This window comes from Nanorana parkeri, unplaced genomic scaffold (genome assembly GCF_000935625.1).
Source record: "Nanorana parkeri isolate BGI_ZX_2015 unplaced genomic scaffold, ASM93562v1 scaffold203, whole genome shotgun sequence".
Lineage (NCBI taxonomy): Eukaryota > Metazoa > Chordata > Amphibia > Anura > Dicroglossidae > Nanorana > Nanorana parkeri.
Window position 1 is genome coordinate 611,638 of NW_017306471.1, and position 25,504 is coordinate 637,141.

At 41.7% G+C, this 25,504-nt stretch overlaps 1 protein-coding gene across 1 annotated transcript in view; it reads right to left on the bottom strand.

Annotated features, from left to right (window-relative positions):
* Positions 1 to 25,504, bottom strand: part of LOC108786319 (proton-coupled amino acid transporter 1-like) — a 53,482-nt gene that overhangs the window by 27,247 nt on the left and 731 nt on the right. Inside the window, exons 3-8 of the mRNA XM_018555579.1 lie at positions 18,018 to 18,173; positions 16,583 to 16,673; positions 12,221 to 12,309; positions 8,494 to 8,589; positions 5,313 to 5,397; positions 2,532 to 2,750 (exon numbers count right to left, since the gene is read on the bottom strand). Coding sequence (XP_018411081.1) covers positions 2,532 to 2,750; positions 5,313 to 5,397; positions 8,494 to 8,589; positions 12,221 to 12,309; positions 16,583 to 16,673; positions 18,018 to 18,169 — 732 coding nt within the window. The 5' untranslated portion in view covers positions 18,170 to 18,173. The remainder of the gene's footprint in view (positions 1 to 2,531; positions 2,751 to 5,312; positions 5,398 to 8,493; positions 8,590 to 12,220; positions 12,310 to 16,582; positions 16,674 to 18,017; positions 18,174 to 25,504) is intronic.

Consider the following 25,504-nt stretch of genomic DNA (forward strand, 5'->3'; position numbering starts at 1 on the left):
GGGGGGGGGGGGGAGGAAGGGGGGGGGGAGGGGGAAAGAGCCGCGGGAGAGAAATCAGCGGTGCCAATGAAGCCGGCGCTAGAGGAAGCAAGGCGGCAGCAGAGGGAGCAGAGCCGCATAAGCCGATGTTTCCTCTATAGCGCCGCGCCTCCTGTCACAGGCATAGTGATACCAAATGCACTCTGCCTGTGAGGAATCGATAGTGAAAATGCGTTTCGCTCATTCTGGCCAGCGATTGGCTACAAAATTGCTCTTTGAAAGGTACGGCACCCGATTGCCCTGATCACCCTATTCCCAACTATGCCACTCACTCCTGTCTTGTAAGTCTTTTACCGGTATTATGGTATGGTAAGACCTACCCCGAAAATAAGATAGAGTGTGTTTTTTTGAGCCAAAAAATATATAAGACAGTGTCTTATTTTCGGGGAAACACGGTATATGTAGTGTAGTGTATAACGAATGAATATGTGGGAAATAAACTACAACAATATAACACAGACAGCTAGTGACGGGTGTGCAGGAATCAGATGGCTGCAACTGACTGATGTATATATAAAAAAAAAAATCAGGGATTAGTGTGTATTGCACAAATTACCATAGTGTATGCTAAACAACACATGTGCAAAACAAAAAGATTCTAAAGTTGTGTATATGGAAAAAAAAAACAACTAGTAATGAATATATGAAAAAACAAACTACCTCAATAAGGCCTTGTTCGCACCAAATGCAGAGCACATCTGCATGAGTTTCTGCACACGCAGTGCAGTGGGTTGTGCCGCATTTCGGGCCGTTTTTGGTTAAAAAAAAATGTAGTTTAACATGGGCTTTCAGTGCGTTCCAGGGCGTTTGCATGCACTTCTGATGCATATGCATGCGTTCCAGAGCAGGTAAAATAGGGCCTGCTGCAGTTTTTTTTACCTGCTCTGGAACGGAACGCTGCAATGTGAACTGGAGCTAAAAATACCATTGGAATACATTGGACGCAGTTTTGCTCCGGTCTGTAACTGCTCTGCTCTGCTCCTGGAACGCGCTTGGTGTGAACAAGGCTTTAGGTTGGTGACGTGTCGAATGAAAACTAGTGTTGGGCATTTATGATATAAACAGCCACATTTCACACACTTGCTGTATGGAAGGACTAGCAACAAGTATGTATAAAGACAAAGAGCTACAATGTATGCTGTGGAGACTACTAACAATGTGTGAAACAAATGACTGTGATACATAGTTAAAGTGACGCTAAACTCAGGAGTTAAATCAGAAAAATACATTTAAGTACCCGAACTATTAACCAAAATGTATCTTATATGGACTACAATCGCAATACAAATGAGTAAACTTGAGCTTGTAGTCTGTCATGGGAGCTAGCTTGGAGCGGTAGCTACTATAATGACATTTGGTATATAAAAAAAATGTTTTTAAATGTCATTATAGTAGCACTTGTCCTATGCACGTTTATTAGGCACTCATCATTGTTACTAAATTCCATGCAGTACATACATCATAGTATAGCAATTTGTTCACATTTTATATTTAGTCATTATACTAAAGTACACTTCTGATTTCTTCCTTCTTGAGTTGGAATTATCGCTGAATGCATTATCACAGGAATAGTGTGAAGTGGAGACACATTCTCAATGACGTTTCCTTATAACTTGAATACTGTGGTTCACTTTGATGTTATGCTGGAAAAAAGCCCAATTGCCATGATACACAGTTGTGTGCGATCCTAGCCAGACATCAAGGTGAGTAGTGTGCGTGCATGTGAATGCACGTGTGAATACATTGGTACTCTGAGGCCACGGTCACATTTCAGCTGAGTATCTTTGGGTGCTCATTTCTGGGCTTTTATTAGTGTTTTTACAGGCATTTTTGCAAGCTTTTCAGGCTTGAGTGTCTTATTTTATTTTTAGCCAATGCAAAGCCAGTTACTGGGCAGCAGCAAAACAGATTATGCACATTTTTGCGTGTATTTCAGGAGTGCCCATAGAAGTCTATTGGGGCCAAGAGGCTCGACTCTGCACCATGTACTTTGTCAAGCTGCAGGTGCTTTGCTACAAGCGACAGAACATTCAGGTGTAACCGGGGTATACTCAACACAATGGGATTTCTCCTGATGAGTGTTGTAGTGCTTAGTCATTGAAGCTACATAATGTTCAGGTGTAAATGGGGCCTTAGAGGTCCCCCTGTTCCCTGCATCCTTTCAGGTGTTGCTTATTTCCATTTGGAGGAAAAGGAGGACCAGTTTGCAGGAATAATGTCCTACTGTTGTACTGTTCTGCTCCTCCTGTAATACAGGGGTTTTATATTGATGTGCATATATAAATAACAGACTGTACTTACAGCCTAAAGCCAATGGCTACAAAAGTTATGAAATAGAGGAAATGGCCAAATCAATAAAAGTAGGAAGGAAAGAAAGGAAACAGAGGTGCTGCCAGAAAATCATTTGTCTAGGCAGGTTACAACAAAGCAGGGATGACTGATGTGGACAATACCCAATTTTCCCATTGTTTTTCCTTATTTTGATTACTTACCCTTCCAATATATTGGTAGATCATGACAACACTCCCTAACATGGCCAGGTTTGCGAGCAGCGAGAAGATTGACAAATAGCGCAGGTTCTTGATGAAGACTAAAAGGATGAGGAATGGCAGGAAGGACAAGATGTACAGTCTGGAGTCCATGCTATCCCTCAGTACCACTGTCACGTTAGAACTGCAGTCATTCGTAGTGGCATTAGCAGCTTCTACCACCTAAAAGAAGAAGTAGAATATATTAGGCTCCATTCTCAAACATATAAAGCTGAATTCCAGCCTTACCTTCAGGCTCTAAATTACATGTCGGCATTACCTAGAGAAATATGCATGGAACTGTCTAGCTTACCATTTGCATCAGAGCTTAGGGCTCTGGAGAGAAAAACTGAGGTTGAGTTCCATTTCAAGAACTGCCTACAACACAGGCTTCAAAATCAAAAGATACAATGCTAAAGATAGGCATAAGCCTGTATATATGATTACATAGGCTAGAAGGTGATTCACCCGTGTCCATCTGAAAAAGAATCTCTCTAAATATGCTGTATAATTGCAGACCGGTTTTCACCAATACCGCTATTTACTTTATCAATGTCCTTTGATCACCATTTGTCAGATATTTAACAAGCCGGGGCCCACTAGTGCATAGCATTATAGTAAAATCTCATATAAAAGGATATCACACTTACTACAGAAATTGAGAACAACTTAAAGAGTCCAAGGCAGCTGCCATAAACCAAATAGGACATCGGGAGCTGGATACGAGCTTTACTCCCTAGAGGCTGGCACATGAGGAAGCATATTTGTGGATAAATCAGGACCCTCTAGGGTCCAATAGACAGCTGGAGACAATGCACGGGCATTGTGTCACAACTTTCTAAAAGGGTTAAACAGGATCCTAATAGTTCTTAAATAACGTTTAATATGAAGCTATTACATACAATTGGTTTCCTTTAACCCTTTCGCTGCCAAGCCCTCCAGAACATTTTTCAAATCAGCTGGCCAAAGAAATTAAAAGCTGACTATGTATGTTGGAGACACCCCCATTTATATTTTGAGCATGCAATAATCAATTCAGCCCAGTAGGTGGCACTATGGACATATGCTAGGATTATAGTCTTCAAGGCGGAATCACACATACCCTGTTTCCCCGAAAATAAGACCTACCCCGATAATAAGACCTGGTACTATTTTTGGGCATTTGCTAAAATATAAGACCTACCCCGAAAATAAGACCTAGTTGTGACCTTTCCCAGGGCCGGTGGTTGCATAAGGGGGAACTTGAAGAGCCGGAGGAGAGAATCAGTGGTGCCAACGAAGCCAGCGCTAGAGGAAGCAAGGCGGCACCGGAGGGAGCAGAGCCGCATAAGCCGATGCTTCCTCCTGTCACAGGCGGAGTGATACCAAACTCACTCCGCCTGTGAGGAATACTAGTGAAAGCGCGATTGGTTACCAAATTGCTCTTTGAAAGGTACGGCACCCCTGATTTCCCTGATCACCCTATTCTTAACTTTGCCATTTTGGATTATTTAATTTGGATTTGCATTAACTTTGGATTGTTGTACATTAAAAAAAAAATAAGACCTACCCTGAAAATAAGACCTAGTGTGTTTTTTTGAGCCAAAAAATATATAAGACAGTGTCTTATTTTCGGGGAAACACGGTACTGCGAAAACATTCAGGTTACTTCAGTTACATTTCACTGATTTTCATTAACAATAAAACAATTGGGCTATTAGACCTCATGCACATGGGTGCATGGGACATAGATTTAACATTTGAGCGTATTTCCCCACCCAGGAAGCCCCAGGTGTTACATACAGCCAACCACAGACATCAATGGCTGTATGTCAGTACTTTCATAAACTTGCAAATGTGTACAATCATATGCCCTGAATGCAGACAGACAGTCTCCTTGCAGGGCATATAATCAAAAACATGCATGACTTTACAAAAGTACCAGCGTATACATGCCATACAGCTGCGTATAAACATTGATGTCTATGGACGTTGTACACAGGACCTGTGGCCTCCAGGTCAGGAAAACACACCCGGTTTTAAAGTGTACAGCCCCCAAGCAACTGTGTGCACGAGGCCTTAGAAAGATAAACAGGCATTAAAAGTGAAGGTTTGCAAAATATATCTTTGGCAAAGCACTAGATACACAGTTGAAATACTGTTTTACTTTTAAAGGACTTTCTGTCCATCCTGTTCTGAGATGTACACAACCCTACAAGACAGCGCAATCAGGCTGGTGATTTGACATTTCCCTACTGCAGATAAGTAATATATCCTAGTCATCCCCTTTCCCCCCCAGCCTGTGTCTGGTCTGGACAATGAAGGAAAGCAAGGGACTGATAATGTCTCTGCTTTCTCCTCCAATTACCATGTTTCTTGTTAACATACAGGGCACATGAATGGCCTTTAATGCTGACCCTGACCTTTCCAATTCTGCTGACAGGCTGACAGCTCTACAATCAATGACAGGAGGCTGATACCAAGTCAAATTTATGTAATTTCACTAGTTGCATTTAAAATACATGTATTAATGTTCACATTTTAATAAATGTATCACTGCTTTCACTGACTATTAATATGTTTACATGGAGTCCGGCTAAAAAAATCTAAAGTCAATTCAGGTTTTGTACACACTGGGGAAGGGATAGAACCTTAGTCAGGTTCTTATTGCTGCTGGTGCCTTTATAGATTTATAAGTACGCCCATATGGGATATAGGACATAACTGTGCTACAGCATTCTACAAAGCTCCTTTATTAATATATACCTGTTTAACATTGTCAGCCAGGAACACAAAGTAAACGCAGCAGAAACCCAGCTGAGTCAGAATAAGGAAGAAGCCAACCACTCTCCTAGGAGAAAGCAGAACGCTGAATTAACCAATCAGATTACAGCAATATGGATATTCAATGATTTCATTCCGAACTGTTCATTTAGGCATATTTTGCATTAATTAACTTTTTAGCAACAGTTTATCTCCATCCTAAATTAAAATTGGTGGCAGTGTTCATTTCGTCGTCTAATATAATTTGTCATAGTTTTCATCAACACTTTTTCCGGAGGGATGCACCGATACAGGTATTTCTGTATCGATTACGAGTACCAATATTTTTTCCGGTACTCGCCGATACCGAATACCTTTACCGGAAGTCCCATTAAGGAAACCAGGTGGCATGTAATGACTCGCCACTTGCTTCCTGATTAGCCGGGAAGCGTGTAAAGACTCGCCACCCGGCTTCCCGGTTAGCAGGGAAGCCGTCCCCAAGCTTTCTTGTCGCTAGGTGAGGAGAAAGCATGGAGCCGGCTTTCTGGCCAATCAGGAAACCAGGCGCCGTGTAATAACGTGACGAGCAAGAATGGAGGCGGCTTCCCGGCCAATCAGGAAGCCAAAAAGCGGGTAATGACTCGCTGCCTGGCTTCCTTATAACAAAAGTATCGGGCTAGGCATCGGAGCATTTGGGCAAGTACAAGTACTCGCCCAAATACTCAGCACCAATATAGTATCGGTGCATCCATATTTTTCAGTGACTAAAACTAAATAAAAACAAAGTTCTGATGACTAAAACTATAATGAAAATATATTGACATTTTAGTTGACTAACTAAAACTAAACTAGACTAAAATGTCAGGGAGAGACGATTTGGGAAGAGATCTATTTAGAACTAATCTCTGAACTTCCAGTTCCGGTTCCATCCTGAATGAACAGCTAATAGGTAATATGTGCGATGGCATTACATCCAATATAGTTTTTCATTTTAATATTTTAGAGTTGCACTTCTCCTTGAAAGAATGAAGAATGTCTTATGCAAGTTGTTATGATTAATGCTGATCTAATTACCGGTCCTTTGTTAAAAAATACTCATTATTGTTCCTTTACAAGACTTGGTTTAATCTCATTTGATCACAACAGTTAAATCTGTGTCTGTAATACATGTTCAAACCTTAATACCCTGAGAAATAACAGGATAACACATCCAAGAATATATAATGAGATGGGAAATTCTAGAGAAATTCTTAAATTACTCCAACTAAATCCACTATATTTTAGTAGGCATTTAACTATAAGTAGGCTACTTTATTAACTTTCGTTTTTTAGGGCTAGTCCACACCACATATAGTGCGTTCCAGCCCGATTTGGTGCCGGAATGCACTGGATCACAACCCGGCCGGCTGCGTTGAGGGGCGGGAGGGGGCTTGGCGGTGTGTGTGTGTGTGTCCCAGCTGCGGTGCGATTGTTAGCACCCAAGCACGTGGCACATCAAAGCCTGCGTTCCGGTCCAGTCACAAAAAATGCTGCATGCACTATTTTTGGTGACTGCACCGGACCAAAACGCAGGCACTGATTTGCCAAGCGTTCGGGTAATCGCACTGTAACCAGGGGACGTGGCTACGGTGCCATTGGCTTCAATGCACCGCCATGTCCCCTTCCTCCCCTGAACTCAGGGAGCTGGGCGGGAAGCAGGCCGGAACACACTGTTTGTGGTGTGAACTAGCCCTAACAAGCTTTAAACTTCAGCCTCAGTTTCATCGTTCTTGGTTTTTATGTTTTAAATGGGTCCAAGCCATACTCACCCTCTCTATGCTCTAGCACTGCCCCAAGCTTCTTCCTCTGCGGTCCATCACTGCTCCTCTTCTGGGATGTGGGTTCAATGACACCTAGTGTCATTCAAACCACTTCCTATGAACCCAAGGTGTCAGGAACATGCCCCCTGGATGCTTTAGAGAGAGCATTCAGAAGGGCTCCAGGAGAGACTGTTGGGTTTAACTGGTAGTTGGGCTTTAAGACTGAATTTCACACCCATATTTGCAGATTATCCTTCTACTTGTTAATCAGGTATAGTAGTGACCAAGTCCGGTAATCGCTGAAGAAATTATAGAATAAGAACACAGACAGTCTTGTTTTTAACCAATTCAAAATAGAGATTTTTGAGCAATAAAGGTTACCCTACAATCAAACATTTGCAGTTTTTTTTTCAGGCCACACCATTTGCAAAGACAGGTCTGTAGCTCAGCAGACCAAAACGGCAAACCATCTCCGTCACACAAATGATTGGCGGCCTGCAGACAGTCAGCCCAAAAACATTTTAAGGGAATCTGTATGGACTGTGCATGGGAGCAACAATGTATGGTTGTTATATGTACAAGCTCTGCTGCCTAGTTAGCAGTACTAAAGTGTGAAGATCTTGGGGTTGACGCAACATGTTTCACAGATGTATGCCCTGCTTCCTCAGGAGTTAGTTGGGGCACTATTAAGTTATATCAAATACAATGTATTAGGGACATACAGTATATATTTGTGTTTCATGTCATGTTTATTGATGTTGTATATACCTTACAAGTTCCTCAACTAACTCCTGGGGATGTTAGTTGACATAAGTTCCTGTTGATGGGATTTACCATTACTTCTAGTCCTAGAGACCACCTCCACTGTTGCTGACAAATAAAACAAAGCCATCCCTATACATAATCAGTATCATTGATGGTCATAGCGCAATGCTATATACCAACAAGTGAAACTTGTAATTGCAGCATTCATCTCTAGGAAACTAAGTGAGCCACAAGAGTGTGGGACCCCACCATGTTATTAGATTTAGGGCTCCTATGCAAACAGAGACTCCGGGTTTCCAGGAAATCCTCTTACAAGGCGAGCGCTGTCTATACAAATGTGATGGCAACTTTGGAGCATTCCTTTAGTTTCTGACCTCAGCAATCTGCCACTCAAAGATTCAGTCAATTAGCAAATCCCAGTGACCACTGGATTCCAAGAGGAGTGGAAAATTATGGAAACCACTTCAAGATTAGTCAAAAGGCATTCTCAATCCTATTCTAAGCCAGTTTTGTATAATCTGGCAATTTAAAACTGGGAAATGATGGAAACACTAATAGGGGGCAGATTGCTGTGGCTGAAAACTGATGGCAATCTGTTTTCTCAATACGATAAAGTCTACCTTCCCCAAATGGAGTTAGTTCTTAGCCAATGGTTGGGGGCATACTCCATTCCATACATCACAGCATCTCCATAATCCACAAATTGTCGCTGGTTCCTTTAGGGCAGAAAAGCAAATATTAGCACAGGTAGGAAAGGCAAGAGAAAAATTATAGCAAAATATACTTTCACTGAAAACCTTTAAATAGTCACTAAACATACATGGCATTTCATAAAATAACTAATGCAATACAATTATTAACATTAATGGACGGTTATGCAAAAGCCCAAAAGGCAGGAACCTTGAGGTTCTAAGGTGGAAAAGGTAGTTAGGCTAAGGATCCATCTTATATTCAAGACTCCGTTTTCTCTAAAAGATAAAAAATAGAATTTTAACTAGTGACATACACAGCTACTAGGCCTCGTGATGCCTCTCGTCAGGGTGGCCACGTTTCCTAAAGTGGTATGATGTTAGAAACTAGACAGGTTTAGTTCTCCAACAAAGACCACGGTACCAGACAATTCCTTGGAATGGACTTTTCAGCTTGACCAATATCTTTGCAAAAACAGGCACTAAATTACATAGATTTTTGGAGTGACTTAGCGGTTTTAGACAGTTAACTATTTCATTGCTGTGAAAAAACTAAATTTTATTGGATGATTGTATTTCTGTGCCTACCCAGTGTGGGATATCACTGGGATGTGTCTCATTAATTATGCTAATGTTGCTTGGCTTTAAAAATGAATGTAACTAATTGTAACTTGACATCCTGTCCAACGCGTATTAACTTTGCTTACGCAACACGGAATTTCTGTTGCTGGTAATCACGAGGTCTGGTGTTCCATCAGACATTTTTTCCATCAGACATTCTGACAGTTTTTTAAACACACTTTTACACACGTTCAGAGCCCTGAGAGCCTCAAAATCTGGGATGCTCTATTCTGTAAATCTTGTCTATAGCTAAGCTTATGCCCAGAGTCTCCCACCCAGAGATACGCCCATCTTGCAATAGGTCACCTGACTGCTGGGGCCAGCTGTGATACTTTTGTGAGCAAATAAAGGACTGGATGTCCCAAGATGCTTGTTAGCATCTCATTGGGGTTAAGAAACCATCTAATTATTGCAAGTGGTGCTTGAATCAGCAGTTTTCCTTTAATTATCAGGAATGTATGGCCAGCACATCTGTTGGTCCATAACTACAATGGACAACCTCACTGACCAATAATGCGTGTAGGAGGTGTTAAGAAGTGGAGCTGGCATCAGAAGCTGGAGTTGGAATGTACATAACTATACGTGTATGTAATATGCAATAGGTACATGCAGGAATCTGTATGTGCTCACAGGTACATTTGTAGCTATAAAGCTCACCTCACATGTTACAATCTGTACAATTTGCTCTCAATCTACCAACAATGATGTAGTGCCGGGGACTGCCTGATTGGATACAGATTGACTAGACAGTTTAGGTAGTGCTTCATAGTTCATAGTTTTGGTAAGTCAATTGTATGGTCAGACTGCAAAATGCGTTGGAGACCATAAAATGAATGCAGGTTTGGGTAAAAAGGAGGGGGGTGCAGACATCACACAGACCTCCTTAAAAGAGAACTATGGGGTAAGTGTTTTTCCCCATAGTTCTTTTAATTGTCACGGGAGGACATATACTAGTGTCCTCCCTCGACCCAAAGCTCAGTATTACAGTAAGGTGCACACGGAATGGGCTTTAAACAGTAAAACAGCAAAAAGGTTTCCTGGCACACTCACAAGCTAGCATGTAAAAAAACTTGTCTCACCACTAAGGTTAAAAACAGAGGTTTGGATACACGTCTTCTGCAGAAAATGTAAAAATGTGATTAGTGCATAGCGCGTTTTGCATGACTAATTTGGTACGGTGATGCATGAGGGGGGTCTCAGCTGCCTTTGGGATGTGCGGGATCCCTTGTGCGTTCCTGTGCCTTTAAGGGAGGTTGGGCTTCCTCCTGACAAACCTGCACCCAATTGTATCTTCTGCCCCATGTGCTTCAAGATGGAGACTTAGGACCACACTATAAGAGGTGCCTTGGCACGGCTGTGCGGCTTTCACATTTTCTGCAGAAGACGTGTATCCAAACCTCTGTTTTTAACCTTAGTGGTGAGACAGGTTTTTTTACATGCTAGATTGCGAGTGTGCCAGGAAAACGTTTTGCTTTTTTTCCAAAGCTCAGTATATCGCGAGCTACAGCTCACGTTATAGTGATACCGCCACAGCCGGGGGGGATCCCGACATTACTGTCGAGATCTACCCAGCGGCGTGACAGCTGGCTCTGCCTATCTAGAGGCAGAGCCAGCTGTACCCACCCCCTCCCCTGTCCGTTCCTCCAGTCAGCGCTGGAGGATCGGAGCGGGGAGGGGGGAATCCCTGCAGGGAGCCGTGAGTGAGTCACGGCTCTCTGCAGGCAGATGATCGAGAATTGAGCAAGCGACGCTATGCGTTCGCTCACTTCCCGATCTATTGAGCTGGCGTGTGACAGTTTCATTGTCACACGTCGGCTCGGATTATGAGGATGAGTGATTTTCACTCACCTCATAGTTCTCCTTTCACTAATCCACAGAGGAAAACCGTCAGCTGTCAACCTGCAGTCTTCTTTAATTAATAGGACAGCCAGCACAGAGCAATAGGCTATGCAATATACAAATAAAATTCAGATATCTTCACATCTGTCCATTTCGGGCATCTTTTATATAGAGTTGCGAGTGTAATTAGAAGCTCTCTCATATAACAGGTGACTTTTCCCCTGAACTGCGATCCTTTGTAGCGGAAATCCAGGCTACCCAATTAGAAGGAAAGATGACAAAGAGGACTAAAAGCATATCATTTTCCCAGTACGGTGTCCCCATTTCATGGTTACGTTGGTTCCACATGAACACTTTTCCAATTCCTGCTGCAGCTGCTTTAACGTCGCTAGCTTGTACGTGAGCAAGTTACCAACAGAGGTCTATGAAGAAGTCTGCTGACAGGAGCTGAAGGAGGGGACAATCACACCAGCGGCTGGCTGAGCACCAAGATGTGGAAGGCTCACGGCACGTCTCTATAGGAGTTACACATTTTAGCTTGTGAAGTGAGTGTGAAGCACATTGGCTTAATGATTTAGTATATTCTTCTATGAATGCTTGTGTGTTTTCTGAGCAATATGGTTTCCTCTAAAAATATACTGGTATGTCATTGGGATGTGTTTTAAGAGTTCAAGCTTTCAATCTAAATGCTATAAAAAGTAATACAGAAATGTAAAATAAAAATACATCCCAGCATTGAGCTCCGAGCCACCTTGTTCTTAGACTGGTCCTTCTAGCGTCTCTCCCCCCCCCCCCCCCCCCCTCTGTAGTAGTTTAAGGTCCCATAAATCATCAACGTCTATACACTGTGTATAGCTGGGAGGAGGCCGAGGACAATTCCAATGCTGCGGAGGAGGAGGAGGATACAGGCTGGAGGTAGCAAGGGTTAATAAAGTTTCCTGGAGTTCTTTGAGCGAATGCAAAATGTATTTCAGATAAGTTGGAACTAAACTCAAATGTTAGCACAGAATGCTGTTAAAGTGCACCTGTCATGAGAGACATACAGCTGACATAGTAACTTTCCTACTTTCCAAGTAAGTCATAATAGTAAGCAATGGCAGCCTCCATATTTCATAAAAGCCATGCCGGGATGGATAAAGGCAGTTCAGCGAGGGGAGGCTACAAGTCTCAGAATATAGTGCACATAGCTATGTTTTACCTCTGACAGATGTGACTTGCACACTTTACCAGAAGGTCCATGCAGTGTACAGCAATTATCCCCATAACCACCAGACTGATAGGACCAAGCTAGGAGAAAGGGAAAAGAAACATTAATATAAAAAATACCTGTTAAAAAAAAAAAAAAAGTAAAACATTATAGATACAATATCATCATGCTTATCTTTTTTTTTTTGTAATCAGATTTAATTTGTTGCCGTTTACAAATTTTACAACCCAACAAACAGGTAGGGGGATGCAAGGGATGCGGAAAAGGCAGCATCCACCACAAAGAAAGGTGGATCACAAAGTACTTTAATCGCAGTAGCCAAAAGAACAATACCAAAACCTAAGGCATCTATTGTCTGCCACATACAATGCTGTTTTAACACCTCTCTCTGGGCAGGTTAAAACCACCTCCTAGCTCCAATTATGCAAATGCATTCAACACCTGCTTGTGACTAACAGATTATGCAGATTGGAGCAACATTCACCATATTTATTCCCAGATAATTATTTGTACAAGTCATTCTGAACTGAGAAAGCTGATCGGATGTCCAGTGAAACGTCTTCAAGAAAAATACAGCAAGTCCAGTTGCCTTGACTTATTTTTTACTGATATACCCTGACCTGGATGAATGTGATCCTTCACAGACCTTTCTTACATAGTTGTCATCAATAAATCTCCTCCTTTAGATAATTTTCCTTCTATTCCTGTTCCATTGGCAACTCAAAATGTGTAATTTCCCCATTACTCTCAGTCCTGGTGACAGGACAATTGAAAGGGTGAATATGTTTGCAGTGACACAATGACTTAATGACTTACTGCCCGGCTTCCCAGCCAATCAGCATCGAGCCAACAAAACAGCATGAAGCCTGCTTCCTGTCCAATCAGGAAGCCTGGTGGCTTCCTGATTGGCCAGGAAGGCGGCTTCCCAGCCAATCAGCATCGGGTCGGCCAAACAGCATAGAGATGGCTTCCGGGCCAATCAGGAAGCCGAACGGAAGGTAATGACCATGCCGTTTGGCTCCATGCTTATTGGCTGGGAAGCCGACATCCCAGTCAATCAGCATCGAGATGGCCAAACAGCATGGAGCCGGCTTCCCGGGCAATCAAAAAGACGGGCAGCGGGTAATGTCAAGCCAGGAAGCCAGCTCCACGTGAGCGGAAGTACCGGTATCGGTACTGGCGAGTACCAAAAGATAAATATCAGTACTCGCACTCCGAAAAACCGGTGCATGCCTATAGAGGGGTTTTCTCAAATTTGAAATATACTTGAAGCAAACTTTGCTTTTTATTATAAGAAATAAGATCATTCAAAAAAAAAAACCTCAAGCAATGTGTCATTTCATTACCAGATGACTACCATGGGTCAGTGCCCAGAAACTTTTCAGAAGAGAACCCAGCAGCATGGGTGGCGATTTGGCATCTTATTTTGCCACACAATAACATATTCATAATTATCTGGGTCGCTCTTGAGCCTTGTTGCTTAGCTACATATGGACGCATGAAAAGAGCTTTTTGATGTGGCAGCATAAAAAGACGACTTGATCATCTGTCATCAGAGCAGAGCGATGCACAAACAAAGCTTTCTGCCTTTCCAGACAACACAACAAGAAGCCACTCTATAATGAAGAGGGAGATTATACAGAGTATCGAGTAATAAAAACAGCATTAGTATAAATCGAACACAAAGGAAGCATATCACTAATACAGAAGAAGAGACAGCGATAGGATGGAGGCAATTTTCTCCAATGACTCACTATACTGCTATCAGTCCACTAGTAATAGAACTGAAGCATGTGGACCAGAATGCCTCACATCCCCTAAAGTCAACAAAGAAAACCTGGTAAACGATTAAAAAATATGTTTTTAATAGAGTGGTGAAGTATTAGAATATCTGTTGGTTTATATTGCTGTCTGAGGCTTCATTAGAGAGATTTCCCCTCACTTAGCTATACAAACAAGACTCGCAGTGCTTTATGACCACTAGATGGAGCCAAGAAGAATAGGAAATTCCTCAGGCTCCCTGGCTCCTCCTAGTGGTCATAATGCATTCTCGTTTTCATAGTTGTTCACTATATGAAAGGTTTATAAATCACCCCCCTTACTGTCATATGGTGACCAAGGTTTCACCAGACAGTAAGTGACGGACAAGATCAGACAGGGACACAGACATATCATTGTTTTTTTAGTATAGTATAAGAAGTCTAGAACCTCTGTCAGCTTTTTATTTTGGTCTGTGTCCTCTGGATATTTTCCCTCACTTCCTGTTCGGTGACACCATGTCACCATGACAGTAAGTGAGGGGAAATATCTGAAATGGAGCACTGGATAGCAAAGAAAAAAAATTAATCAGGAGTTCTAATCTTGCCAAATAAAAAGTTGTAGCTGGACATACACTTTAAATTACCTATAACATACATTGTATAGAAACTACTGTTATCAGATTCAGCAGGCTCTTCACAGTGCTCCTGAGCAGGCTGTAGGGGATTGCTAATTGATTCTGTACTGTGTAACCTGTCCCTCTGATAGTTATAGAGGGGGTGCTAGGTTCCAGGGAACACTTTGCCCAGGCTTTCATGTATGCTTAGATTTAGGGCTATTTAGAAAATAGTGATGCTGGCAGCCACAGGTAGTTAGGGAATAGAGCCACAAAGGGACCCAAAATAACAGAAAGGAAATAGGAAGAATTTCACAGGTTGCTGCATCTGATATACTATGTCTGACTTGATCATGTCTTTTAAAATTCATTCATAAATGATTTCCGTTCAAGGTGGATTCGGAATCATCTAAAGACTTCTCATGTCTCTCAGGAAATAGAGTGGTGAGGTCACTCTGCCGATGTTCCCAACAAAGCTAGCCCTTATGGTCTCATTCCCCCTGCTGAATTTAAGAAAACAGCGATGGCCAAAGCAGGTCAAAACTTAAAATTCAGGTTCCAATATTAGGAAGCCAAAGGTGGTTCATCAATGCATACAAGGTGAAACAACCCTTTAATGAAGCCAATAGACGCCAACAGACTGCCTGTCATAAGACATCACCCCGAGGACAGTATGTTCCATGCAGCCTACTATTCTGGTACCATACAACTAAGCTACATTCCTCAAGTTCAAATGTAGTTTCACATTATAAGCAAACCATGCAAAATATATGTGGCTAAATGTAAAACTATTGGACTGCTTCTCTGAAACCAGTAATCAAGTCAATGTGCACCCTGCAATACAACAAACTAGACAGGTAGCTTGTTTAAAAGGAGAACTATGGGGTTAGGGCTTTTCCCCATAGTTCTCCTAAGGGTGACGGGAGGACACAAACTAGCGTCCTCCCGTCACCCTAAGCTCAGAATACCGCGAGTTACAGCTTGCGGTATACTGAGACGCTGAAGCGGATCCCGACAATTATGTCTGGATCCGCCCAGCTGCGTGAGTGACAGCTGGCTCTGCCTATCTAGGATACTATTCCTTCCGAATCTGATCATTTAAAATATAGCATGATTTGCTAAAAGCTGAAGTCCAGGATTTAAAACAATACCCTTATGTGGTTCCCTAAAGCGTGAATTGCAGCAGAAGAATCATCAACATTATATATTTATTGGAATTGTTTAAGCATAAGGGTTTTCAACCATAAAAATCTGAAGAGCAATGTATGTACTGACATAACTTACCCATTGTATTCAGAACCTATACTTGTCTGGCCACCTACCAGTTTTACTCTATGTATGCTTTTGCTCTTTGGATAAAAACTTTAATAAAAATTGTTAATTTAAAAAAACAAACAAAAAAAAAAACACACACACAAACAATACCCTTCCATGTAGTATTTGAAATGATCAGATTAGAATGGAATAGTAATAGAATCTCTTTTCATAGAAGGAAAGTTACATGTAAATGTTCAGCTCTAAATAATCAGTTTTATTTAATAACATATTAAACACATTCACTAACACATCTCATTTTAATACCTCAGGACCTTACCAATGCCTACCATGAAGAATAGCACATGACCAAGATGTACAATGCACTGTCCTGCCATGAACGCAACTACGTCAAAATGCGACCAGTACCCAGAGCACCGTAGAAAAGGGGCTTCAGGGGACCCATCACACAGCGCAGAGGAAGTCTACCAAAGCGAGGAATAATTAAGTATTATAGCTTATTCCTCTACCCCTAGACTTAATGAACATTTAACCCTTAAAGTGAGGGTGGGCAGGGGTTTGCCCACTGCAAAGGTCATTTTCTTTAAGCTGCCTGGAGTGGAGCTTTAAAGCCATTACACTGGTCTGAAAACAACATGAAATGGTTTAGATTTATGGTTGTGTCAAATAATATTGAAGTGCGCATGTATAGTTCCATTTCATACCACAATCCCGGCATTCTTCACAGCCAATGGCAGCCCAAGCAGTCCAGTTCCAATATTTCCTTTGAGCAAATGTATTAATGTCTGAAACCATCTGTCAAAGAAGAAAATATATAACATATAAAACACATCGTGTACATAAGTTTATGTTGTTGGTTACTAACCCAGAACAACTTTGCATTCAGGCATTCTGACTTTCAATGCTAAATGCTTGTAAAGTAATTTTAGAAAGTGCTCCTAGAAGTATGTTGATTTGTCATACTAGCGTCCCATAATTCCCTGCAAAGTAAGACTGGAAAAAGAGGAAAGTACTTCAATTATGTTTTACTGCACAGCACAGTGCTGTATAGCTAACACTAGGAGCTTGCGGACAGGAGTAGAATACTAATAATAGTAATGTTTCAGCTCCTTTACTTTCCAGCAGCAGACTGAAGGAAGCTGTGCTGCTTCACTACAGTGTAGAAAATCAAGCTCATAGCTACGCTCTCCGGCAGGCGTGCCTGGACCGCAGGACTGACTGAATACAGCTATCATTTTTTCAAATACAAGACAGAACATATACAGCATGTGTCCCAGCTGTTTATTTAGTAAGCATGTCTGGAACTCCTTTTAATATGGCATCACAATAAGAGCGATGATGCTGCCCAGAGCTTAAAATAACCTGTATCAGCCAATCAGATAATCAATCTATTGAAGTCAGTGCAGTAAAAATGGCATCTGATTGGCTGACATGGATAAATGCACTCCGCATACTATTCTTTGCCTTAAAGGGTAAGAACATTTTCCCATAATGTTTCCTTACCTTTTAGCCACCACCACATTAGGTAGGCCTCCCCCCTAAATTGCTATACCATGATAACACAAAGTGGCATTTTTTATATTCCTCTGTCGACATCAAATCCACCCCTGCGTAGTTTGCCGCCCAGATTTTTATGGGACTGGTAGATTGATCAGCTCCAATCCATCTACCAGCCCCAAAGAAGCCTATAGGGCCGAAGTACACAGGTGCAGACGTTGAATCAAAAAGTCGGTGGAAGGATGTAAACAATGCTGAGGACCCCGGAGTTACAGTTAGGCAAGCATATCAATTTGGGGGTGGATGGGGTTTCAACAAGCTCATTATGCTAGACATCTAAATGGAGATCCTTTACTTTGAACTGATACTGTATGTACATGCACTATACAGTGAATGGTGGGCATACTTCACATTACTGCCTATGAAGTAGAATGTATTCTGTTGTTTGTCTTTATTCACCTTTCTCAGCAGAGATCAATAGAAAGTCAGGTACAAAATTCCAAATGTCCTGATTTTTTGTGGTGCCAATCTCCTATCGTATATAAACAGCCTGTTATTTGTTCAGCTGTATCATCAGCCCAAGTATGACCACTAACATTATATGTAATCCGTAACATTATATGTGACTGAACATATACTCACGTTGTGCTGCTGCTACTGTGCTCCCCAAGGCGTTCATAGTGCCCAGATCTAGAGGGAAAGTTATTTGTTGCTGGAGAGTTTTCCTCGACGGGGCTGGAGTCCGTGGAGCTGTAGTCATTGAATGTGTCGTTCCTTAGCCTGGTGGCAGCCATGTTTCCTACGAATGGAAGAACATTAGTAAAAAAGAAACTTCAAATTGTATGTTATTCCTTTTTTTTAATGAAAAAAAGTAAGTCAACTGTACTAGAGGTGCACCGAAATGGAAATTTTAAAACCGAAACGAAACCGAAATAAAAAAAATTGTCAGGCCGAAACCGATACCGAAAATGTTTTTTATTTTTTCAAATATTTTATTTATTTTTTATAAAGTTCTACATTTTTTATATTTATTTTTATTTATTAATTCATTTTTTATTAAAGATTTTTATTTTTTACATTACTTTTAGGGGCTTTGGGGAAATATTGGGGGTTGCTACATGACACTGGGGGAAAGACCCCTGATATTTCCCTTTTAAAATAGAAAAAGAGATTGAGAACACAAAGTCCTCAATCTCCCATTCATTCATAAATGAGGATATACAGGTGAAACTCGATTAGAATATTGTGCAAAAGTAATTGCAGTAAGTGCTGCAAAAGGGGCCCAAACCAAGTACTGAGTACATATGCATGCTTGTACTTTTCAGAGGTCCGATATTGTTCTATGTACAATCCTTGTTTTATTGATTGCATGTAATAATCTACTTTTTTGAGGTTGTGGATTTGGGGTTCTTGGGGTTTTCATGAGCTGTAAGCCATAATCATCACAATTATGACAAATCACGGCTTGAATTATCTTGCTTTGCATGTAATGAGTCTATCTCATATATTAGTTTCACCTTTTAAGTTGCATTAGTGAAATAAATGAACTTTGCACGATATTCTAATTATTCGAGTTTCACCTGTAGTTAACATACCATGTCCTCAATTATGTACAAACACGCAGCGATCACTGATCACTGAGTGTGTGTACCTTGCTCTTCTCTCTGACACGCTGTCATAGGAGGCTGATCGAGCGGTGCGGGAGGAAAGCCCAACCTCCTGTGACAGCGCGGGCTGTCTCCGCCCCCACACCGCTCTGCCGGACTGTAATAGGCGGCTTGGGAGGAGACGCCGGCCGCTCACTGCGCTCTCCTGGCTATCACAGTTTATCTCCTCCCGGCTGGGACATAGAGCAGCGCCCAGCGGGGAGGAAAGAAATCACGGATGCGCCGATGTATCGGCAGGAAAATGGCTCTTTCGGCATTGTTATCAGTGTTATCAGGCCTTCACAGTTCCCTTCTGTAAACTACAGCACACCTCCCTCCTAGGTTATAGAAATAATAAAAAGAAGGTGCTCTGTAGTCTACATCTAGATCAGCCTAGGGTAGTAACAATGCTGCTCTTCCATACAGAACAGTGAGTGAGTGTTGTCACCCTAGGACAGGAAGTGTGTTCTTTGCAGGATAACCAGGTGACAATACAAGAAAAAAGTCTGAAAACAAATGCACCACCACCTCCAAGAACCGGTGAGCTGCTTTTGTCACACTTTTGTTCTTGAGTTTTCAATAAAGTTTACAAGTCTGTTTTTTACCACACATTCCTTGATTACAAATAAACATTTAAGGGAGAACTATAGGATGAGTGAAATACACTAATCCCAATAGTTAGAGCCGACGTGTGACAATGCAGCAGTCACATGTCAGCTTTATAGATAGAGAACTGAGTGATCACATACCGCTGATCGCTCAGCTCATGGTCTTCTCCATGCAGAGAGCGATGACTGTCAGTTACTGCTCCCCACAGGGATATCCCCCAGCGCTCACTGGAGGGACAGACAGGGAAGGGGGCGGCACAGCTAGCTCTGGCTCTAGAGAGGCAGAGCCAGCTGTCAATCAGGTAGTGGGGTGGATCCTGACAATATTGTTGGGATCCTTTTCAGGTGCAGCGCAATAGCCCACTATATGCGGAGTTTTGGGTCACAGGAGGACATTAGTAAATGCGACCCTAAAGAGCACTACGGCCAAAAAAAGGGTTTGGCCATAGTTCTCTTTTAATACAATACAAAGGATTCTCAGAGCACCATGGGTTTGCTAATGAGTAGAATAGTCATCATATCACTCCAGGAAGAATGACTCTGACTGAAACCTCTGACTGAGCCAAGCTGGCCATACACCTGTAGAATTTTGTTTGAAAAAGAAATGGTTTCAGAATGTTTGTTTAACTTTCCAATAGTTAATGGGGATAAATAGTAGAGGTGCACTGAAATAGAAATGTCAAAACCGAAACGAAACTGAAATTTAAAAAAATTGTCAGGCCGAAACCGAAAATGTTTTTATTTTAATTTTTTTCACATTTTTCAAATATTTTATTTTTTTATAAACTTTTTTTATATATTTTTATTTATGAATTCATTTTTTATTTTTTTACTTTTAGGGGCTTCGGGGGAATATTAGGGGTCTAAACAGACCCCTGGTATTTCCCTTTTAAAATAGAAAAAAAGAGATTGAGAACACAGAGTACTCAATCTCTTTTTTTTGTATCCCCTGTTATCAATGAACAGGAATCCTCTATGAGTATTACTGTTGATTGATAACATGAGAACATGGTGTGTTTACTATAACTACAATTATGAATGAATGGAGGTGATGCAGATTACTCCCATTCATTCATAATTGAGGATATAGTCAACATGCTATATCCTCAATTATGTACACACACTCAGCGATCACTGAGTGTTTGTACCGCTCTCCTCTCTGACAGGCTGTCACAGGAGGCTGAGCGAGCAGTGTAGAGCGGAGAGCTCAGCCTCCTGTCACAGCGCGGGCTGTCTCCGCCCACACACCGCTCTGCCGGACTGTGATAGGAGGCTGGGTGGTGTGGGAGGAGAGACACCGGCCGCTCACATTGCTCTCCTCCCGCAGCGCTCGGCCGGCTGTCACTTTCTCTCCTCCCCGCTGGGACACAGAGCAGCGCCCAGCGGGGGAGGAAAGAAATCACGGATGTGCCAATGTATTGGCAGGAAAATGGCACTTTCGGCATTTAGCCAAAAGTGCAATTTTCGGCCGATATGTTTCAGCGGCCGATATATCGGTGCATCCCTAATAAATAAACAATCGCTTCACCATAGTGACAAAAAAAAAAAGAAAAAAGAAAAAGGAGCAGGATGATCATTTTTGATCAAAGGAACGAGATTCTAACAGTGAATGTGGTTTTCATTCAGGAAACTCCATTCATTCCAAAATCGAATGTTAAAATCAAACAAAATTTTAAATGACGTTTGTCAAGTCTCTGATGGTATTATCAAATCTGACTTCATTCTTCTTATGGAAGTCCTTATGAAAATTGAATGTGCTTTACTCAGGTCTGTGGGAATTTCTCTTTGTGCTGTTGTCTGTAAACATGTTTTTTTCCCATCATGTGGTAGAGGGAAAAGTGAAACGGAGCCTAGAGAATTCTGCTGGCTGGGTAAAAGTCTACTTGATGTTCTAATGTAATATAAATATTTAAAGACTAAATACATCTCCCAATGTGAGTCCTTTATAATATACAGAAGTGTCATGTAGCAACTGTTGTATATAAATATACAGTAAACTCTCGGTTATCTGGTATTCAACTAACCAGAACTCTCATCCAACCAGAAAAAAAATACCACGTGTACTCACTGTTCTGCGGCATGTATAATCCTGGATATTTGTCTTAATTTGCTTTTGATTACTGCATTTCAATATTAATATCAAGTCAATACAGAATTTATGTTATGGTATGGCAGGGGTGCCCACAATTTTTTGTCTGGGGATCCGCTTTTCAAATGACCAGCTCAATGAGATCTACCAGCGAAAAAACCCCTGCATTTAGAAAACAAGCACATTAAAATAGTTACCGGGAATACTGCCTCTCTCTCTGGACCGGTTCACAGAGCATTCGGCATTAAAAAATTAAAACCAAGAACGATGAAACTGAGGCTGAAGTTTAAAGCTTGTTAGGGCTAGTCCACACTACAAACAGTGTGTTCTGGCCTGCTTCCCGGCCAGCTCCCTGCGTTCAGGGTGGGAGGGGGCATGGCAGTGCATTGAATGACACCGCAGCCACGTCCCCCCGCCCACAGTGCGATCGCCCACACCCAGAACGCAGGCACATTAGTGCCTGTGTTCCTGTCCAGTGCGCTTGAAAAATGTTGCAAGCACTATTTTAGCAGAGGCCGAACACTCTGGAACACAGACTTTGTGGTGTGAACCAGCCCTCTCTCCCCTCTTCTCGTGCTTTCTCTCTCTTCGCTCTCTCTGCTGTCTCTCTCTTTCTTTACCTACACGGCAGCAGCTTCCCAGGTCTCCCCTCAGGTGCGATGTCCTGTCCTCCGTGCGGTGCTCGTGTGGCCGACGCTGCACACTGGGAGAGGTATCCCGCCCCTTCCCATCTGCAGCGTCTGACACATTAAGCCACACGAGCACCGCGGGAGGGAGCTCAGACAAGTAAGTAGATCGCAATCGACCTAATGGGCACTCCTGTGGTATGGTATAATATAGGGTATTTTTTAGGGATGCACCGATACCACTTTTTTAAGGCCGAGTACGAGTACCGATACTTTTTTTCAAGTACTCGCCGATACCAATCACCGATACTTTTTCTTAAAAGGGACAGGTCACATTTTTTCTAAAGCTATACAAAATCATGATTTTAGGTCAGTTTCTTAATATTATGAAGAACATGAACACTCTGTAGTGTGGCACAGCTATATCCAATTCTGCATACCAGGCTTTATATTATAAGAACTTTATAATATAAAGCCAGGTATGCAGAATTGGATACAGCTGTGCCACACTATACAATAATACACTGTTCTGGAGTCTGGACATGTGATAATTAGATTAGCACATGTCCAGAGTCCAGAACACTGTATAGTGTGGCACAGCTGTATCCAATTCTGTATAACTGGCTTTATATTATTATTACATTTTCTTATAATATAAAGCCAGGTATGCAGAATTATCGTTTTTTGTATTGGAGTATTTGCACGAGTACGAGTACTCATGCAAATACTCGGTATTGCCGCCGATACCGATGCTTGTATCGGTATCGGTGCATCCCTAGTATTTTTAATAGTAACTCTCAAGCAACTAGAAACTACATTTATCCACAATCTACCGATCCCTGTGGATGCCGGATAACGGAGAACTACCAGGGTTGCAGCGGTTGCAGCTGGGACCTGGCTCTGGCACTCCACCACTGTCCTTTAATCATTAGTCTGTATTGATTTAGAAAAACTGTCACATGGCAATAAAACAAACATGTATCAGTACTCGTACTTGTAAGTACTCGGCAAGTACCAGTACTCGTACTCACAAAACTGGTATCTGTGCATCCCTTTATTTATATTTATAAAAACAAAATCGTACAATAAAACAGAGATGTACAAATCCCAGGAGCATTCTATGCTCCTTACAAATGACAGCTGCCTCCTAACTTTTGAATTTCTCTCTAGTCTAGTCTTGGAGCTCAAAAGTATCGGTACATGTACTTGTACCGAGTACTGTACTTGGTATCTGTGCAACCCTAGTTCATACCATAGAAAATAAATAAAATCTGTACAAAGTCATAATACATTCACATTAACGTCAATCATTCATATACCTGGTACTGGTGCACGATGTAAAATACTTCCATGGTAAAAGCCAAAGCAAATTAAAATAAAGGCAAAACCATAGAAGCCTATGTGGGACCAGTCAAAGGGCATAATACAGTGGAGGCATTTGGTGGGATATCTGTTGCTTTGGGAAATCAAATTTTTGTGAGCAGAAAACTCTCCTGAAACCTTAAATGGACCATTACCCACTCTCACTAAGAAATCACCGCAACACGCAGCTCTGCAACCTGATATTAAAATATGTTTATTCGTTAAATAAACATATTTTAATTTCATTTACAATTATTGGTTTTCCACAGCCCAATCTGTGCCCAAGTGTTGCATCCTGGGAAGGTTACATCAGCAAAGCATTGCTGGGAAATCTCATGAGATGTCTGGGAAAGCCATTTTCCTCCGCTGAGATGATGTGAATGGTGACATGTCCTAGTCACATGTGCCAGAGTTCCAGGAAGTAAAGGGAGATGGATTAATTTGCCCTTAGTAAAAAATGGCCACTATGAGGAGAATGGGGAGGAAAAATAAAATAAGGTATGCAGAAATATCTGTTTGGAGATTGTCATTACTAAACATTTCTAAAAGTGTCTTTGTTGTCATTTTAAATATACGGGTAAAGGTCCTTTCTAAAGTGATTATTATTGGCTGATTAATATTTGCAACATGCTGAAAATTCTCTGTGTGTATCAAATTAGAATGATTTTTTTGCTATGAGGACTTCCTTCTCAGGAAACCAACAGGAGGCGCAGACAGCAGTGAAAAGCTTTCTGGAAACATCTGTCAAGGCATTTGCTCGGATATGATGGGATATCTGCCGATATGTGAAAGCAGTGAGCAACTGGCTAAGAAACAGCACAATGTCCGATGGAAAAATGGAGACCCTTCCCTTCCCGAGCACTGCTGCAAAAAATGCATTGAACCACACCACCCATCAGTCAATGGAAGTGTGCAGCAGACACACAAGAAGTTCTGACCCGGATGTCAGTGACTACTTTACAACACACACACAGGGACCATGGGGAACAAAAGTAGCCCCCCTCCAGAAGGAAGGACAGTGTCAGCACCAAGTCAGAGATGATTTGAGGATCTACAGCCGAGTTATACACACATAAGATATAGTTTTGTCAATAGTTGAGGTACTTGAATGAATTTATAAGATTTACCTCCTGAGTTTAGTGTCAGTTTAAATCTCAGAACAAGCAACTATTGCTGAGTGCGCTAATCCTATAGGTGAAATGTACTCTGCACATCTGTGTTGGGGATTGCGTAATGTGAAAGAAAAGGGAACTTGAATGCCAACATGGATATTGGTGCAGAATAGCACTTGTCTAAGCAAAAGAAAATGATGTGTGACAAATGAAAGCCGATGTAAACCATCACCCAGATTATTCTTACACATATGCAGTTTCTACTTCCTGAGGAGTTATTACATTACGGTTTTTAGAAGCATGAGACTGAAAAAGAAACACTTCATAATCAGATTGTAAAAATCAGGATACTACACACTATTATGTCACTCAATTTATGTTTTGCAAAACTGACCGAGATGTTCACACCATTACCCCAGTAATCACTTCTCTTCCCCTCTACTCATCCAGACATCTCACTAATCTGCTTCTCCACCTTTATTCTCCTGTACATACTCCATTCCAGCACTTATCACCTATCCCCTCCTGTATTCATGCCTTCACTCCACTAATCCTCCGCTAATCACTGCTCCCATTCTGTACTCACACTGTCACCCCACCAATAACACCTCTCTTCCAGGATTTACACTGTAGCCATGCCAATCACCTCTCCTGTACTCACACCTTTCCTGTATTCACACTGTCAC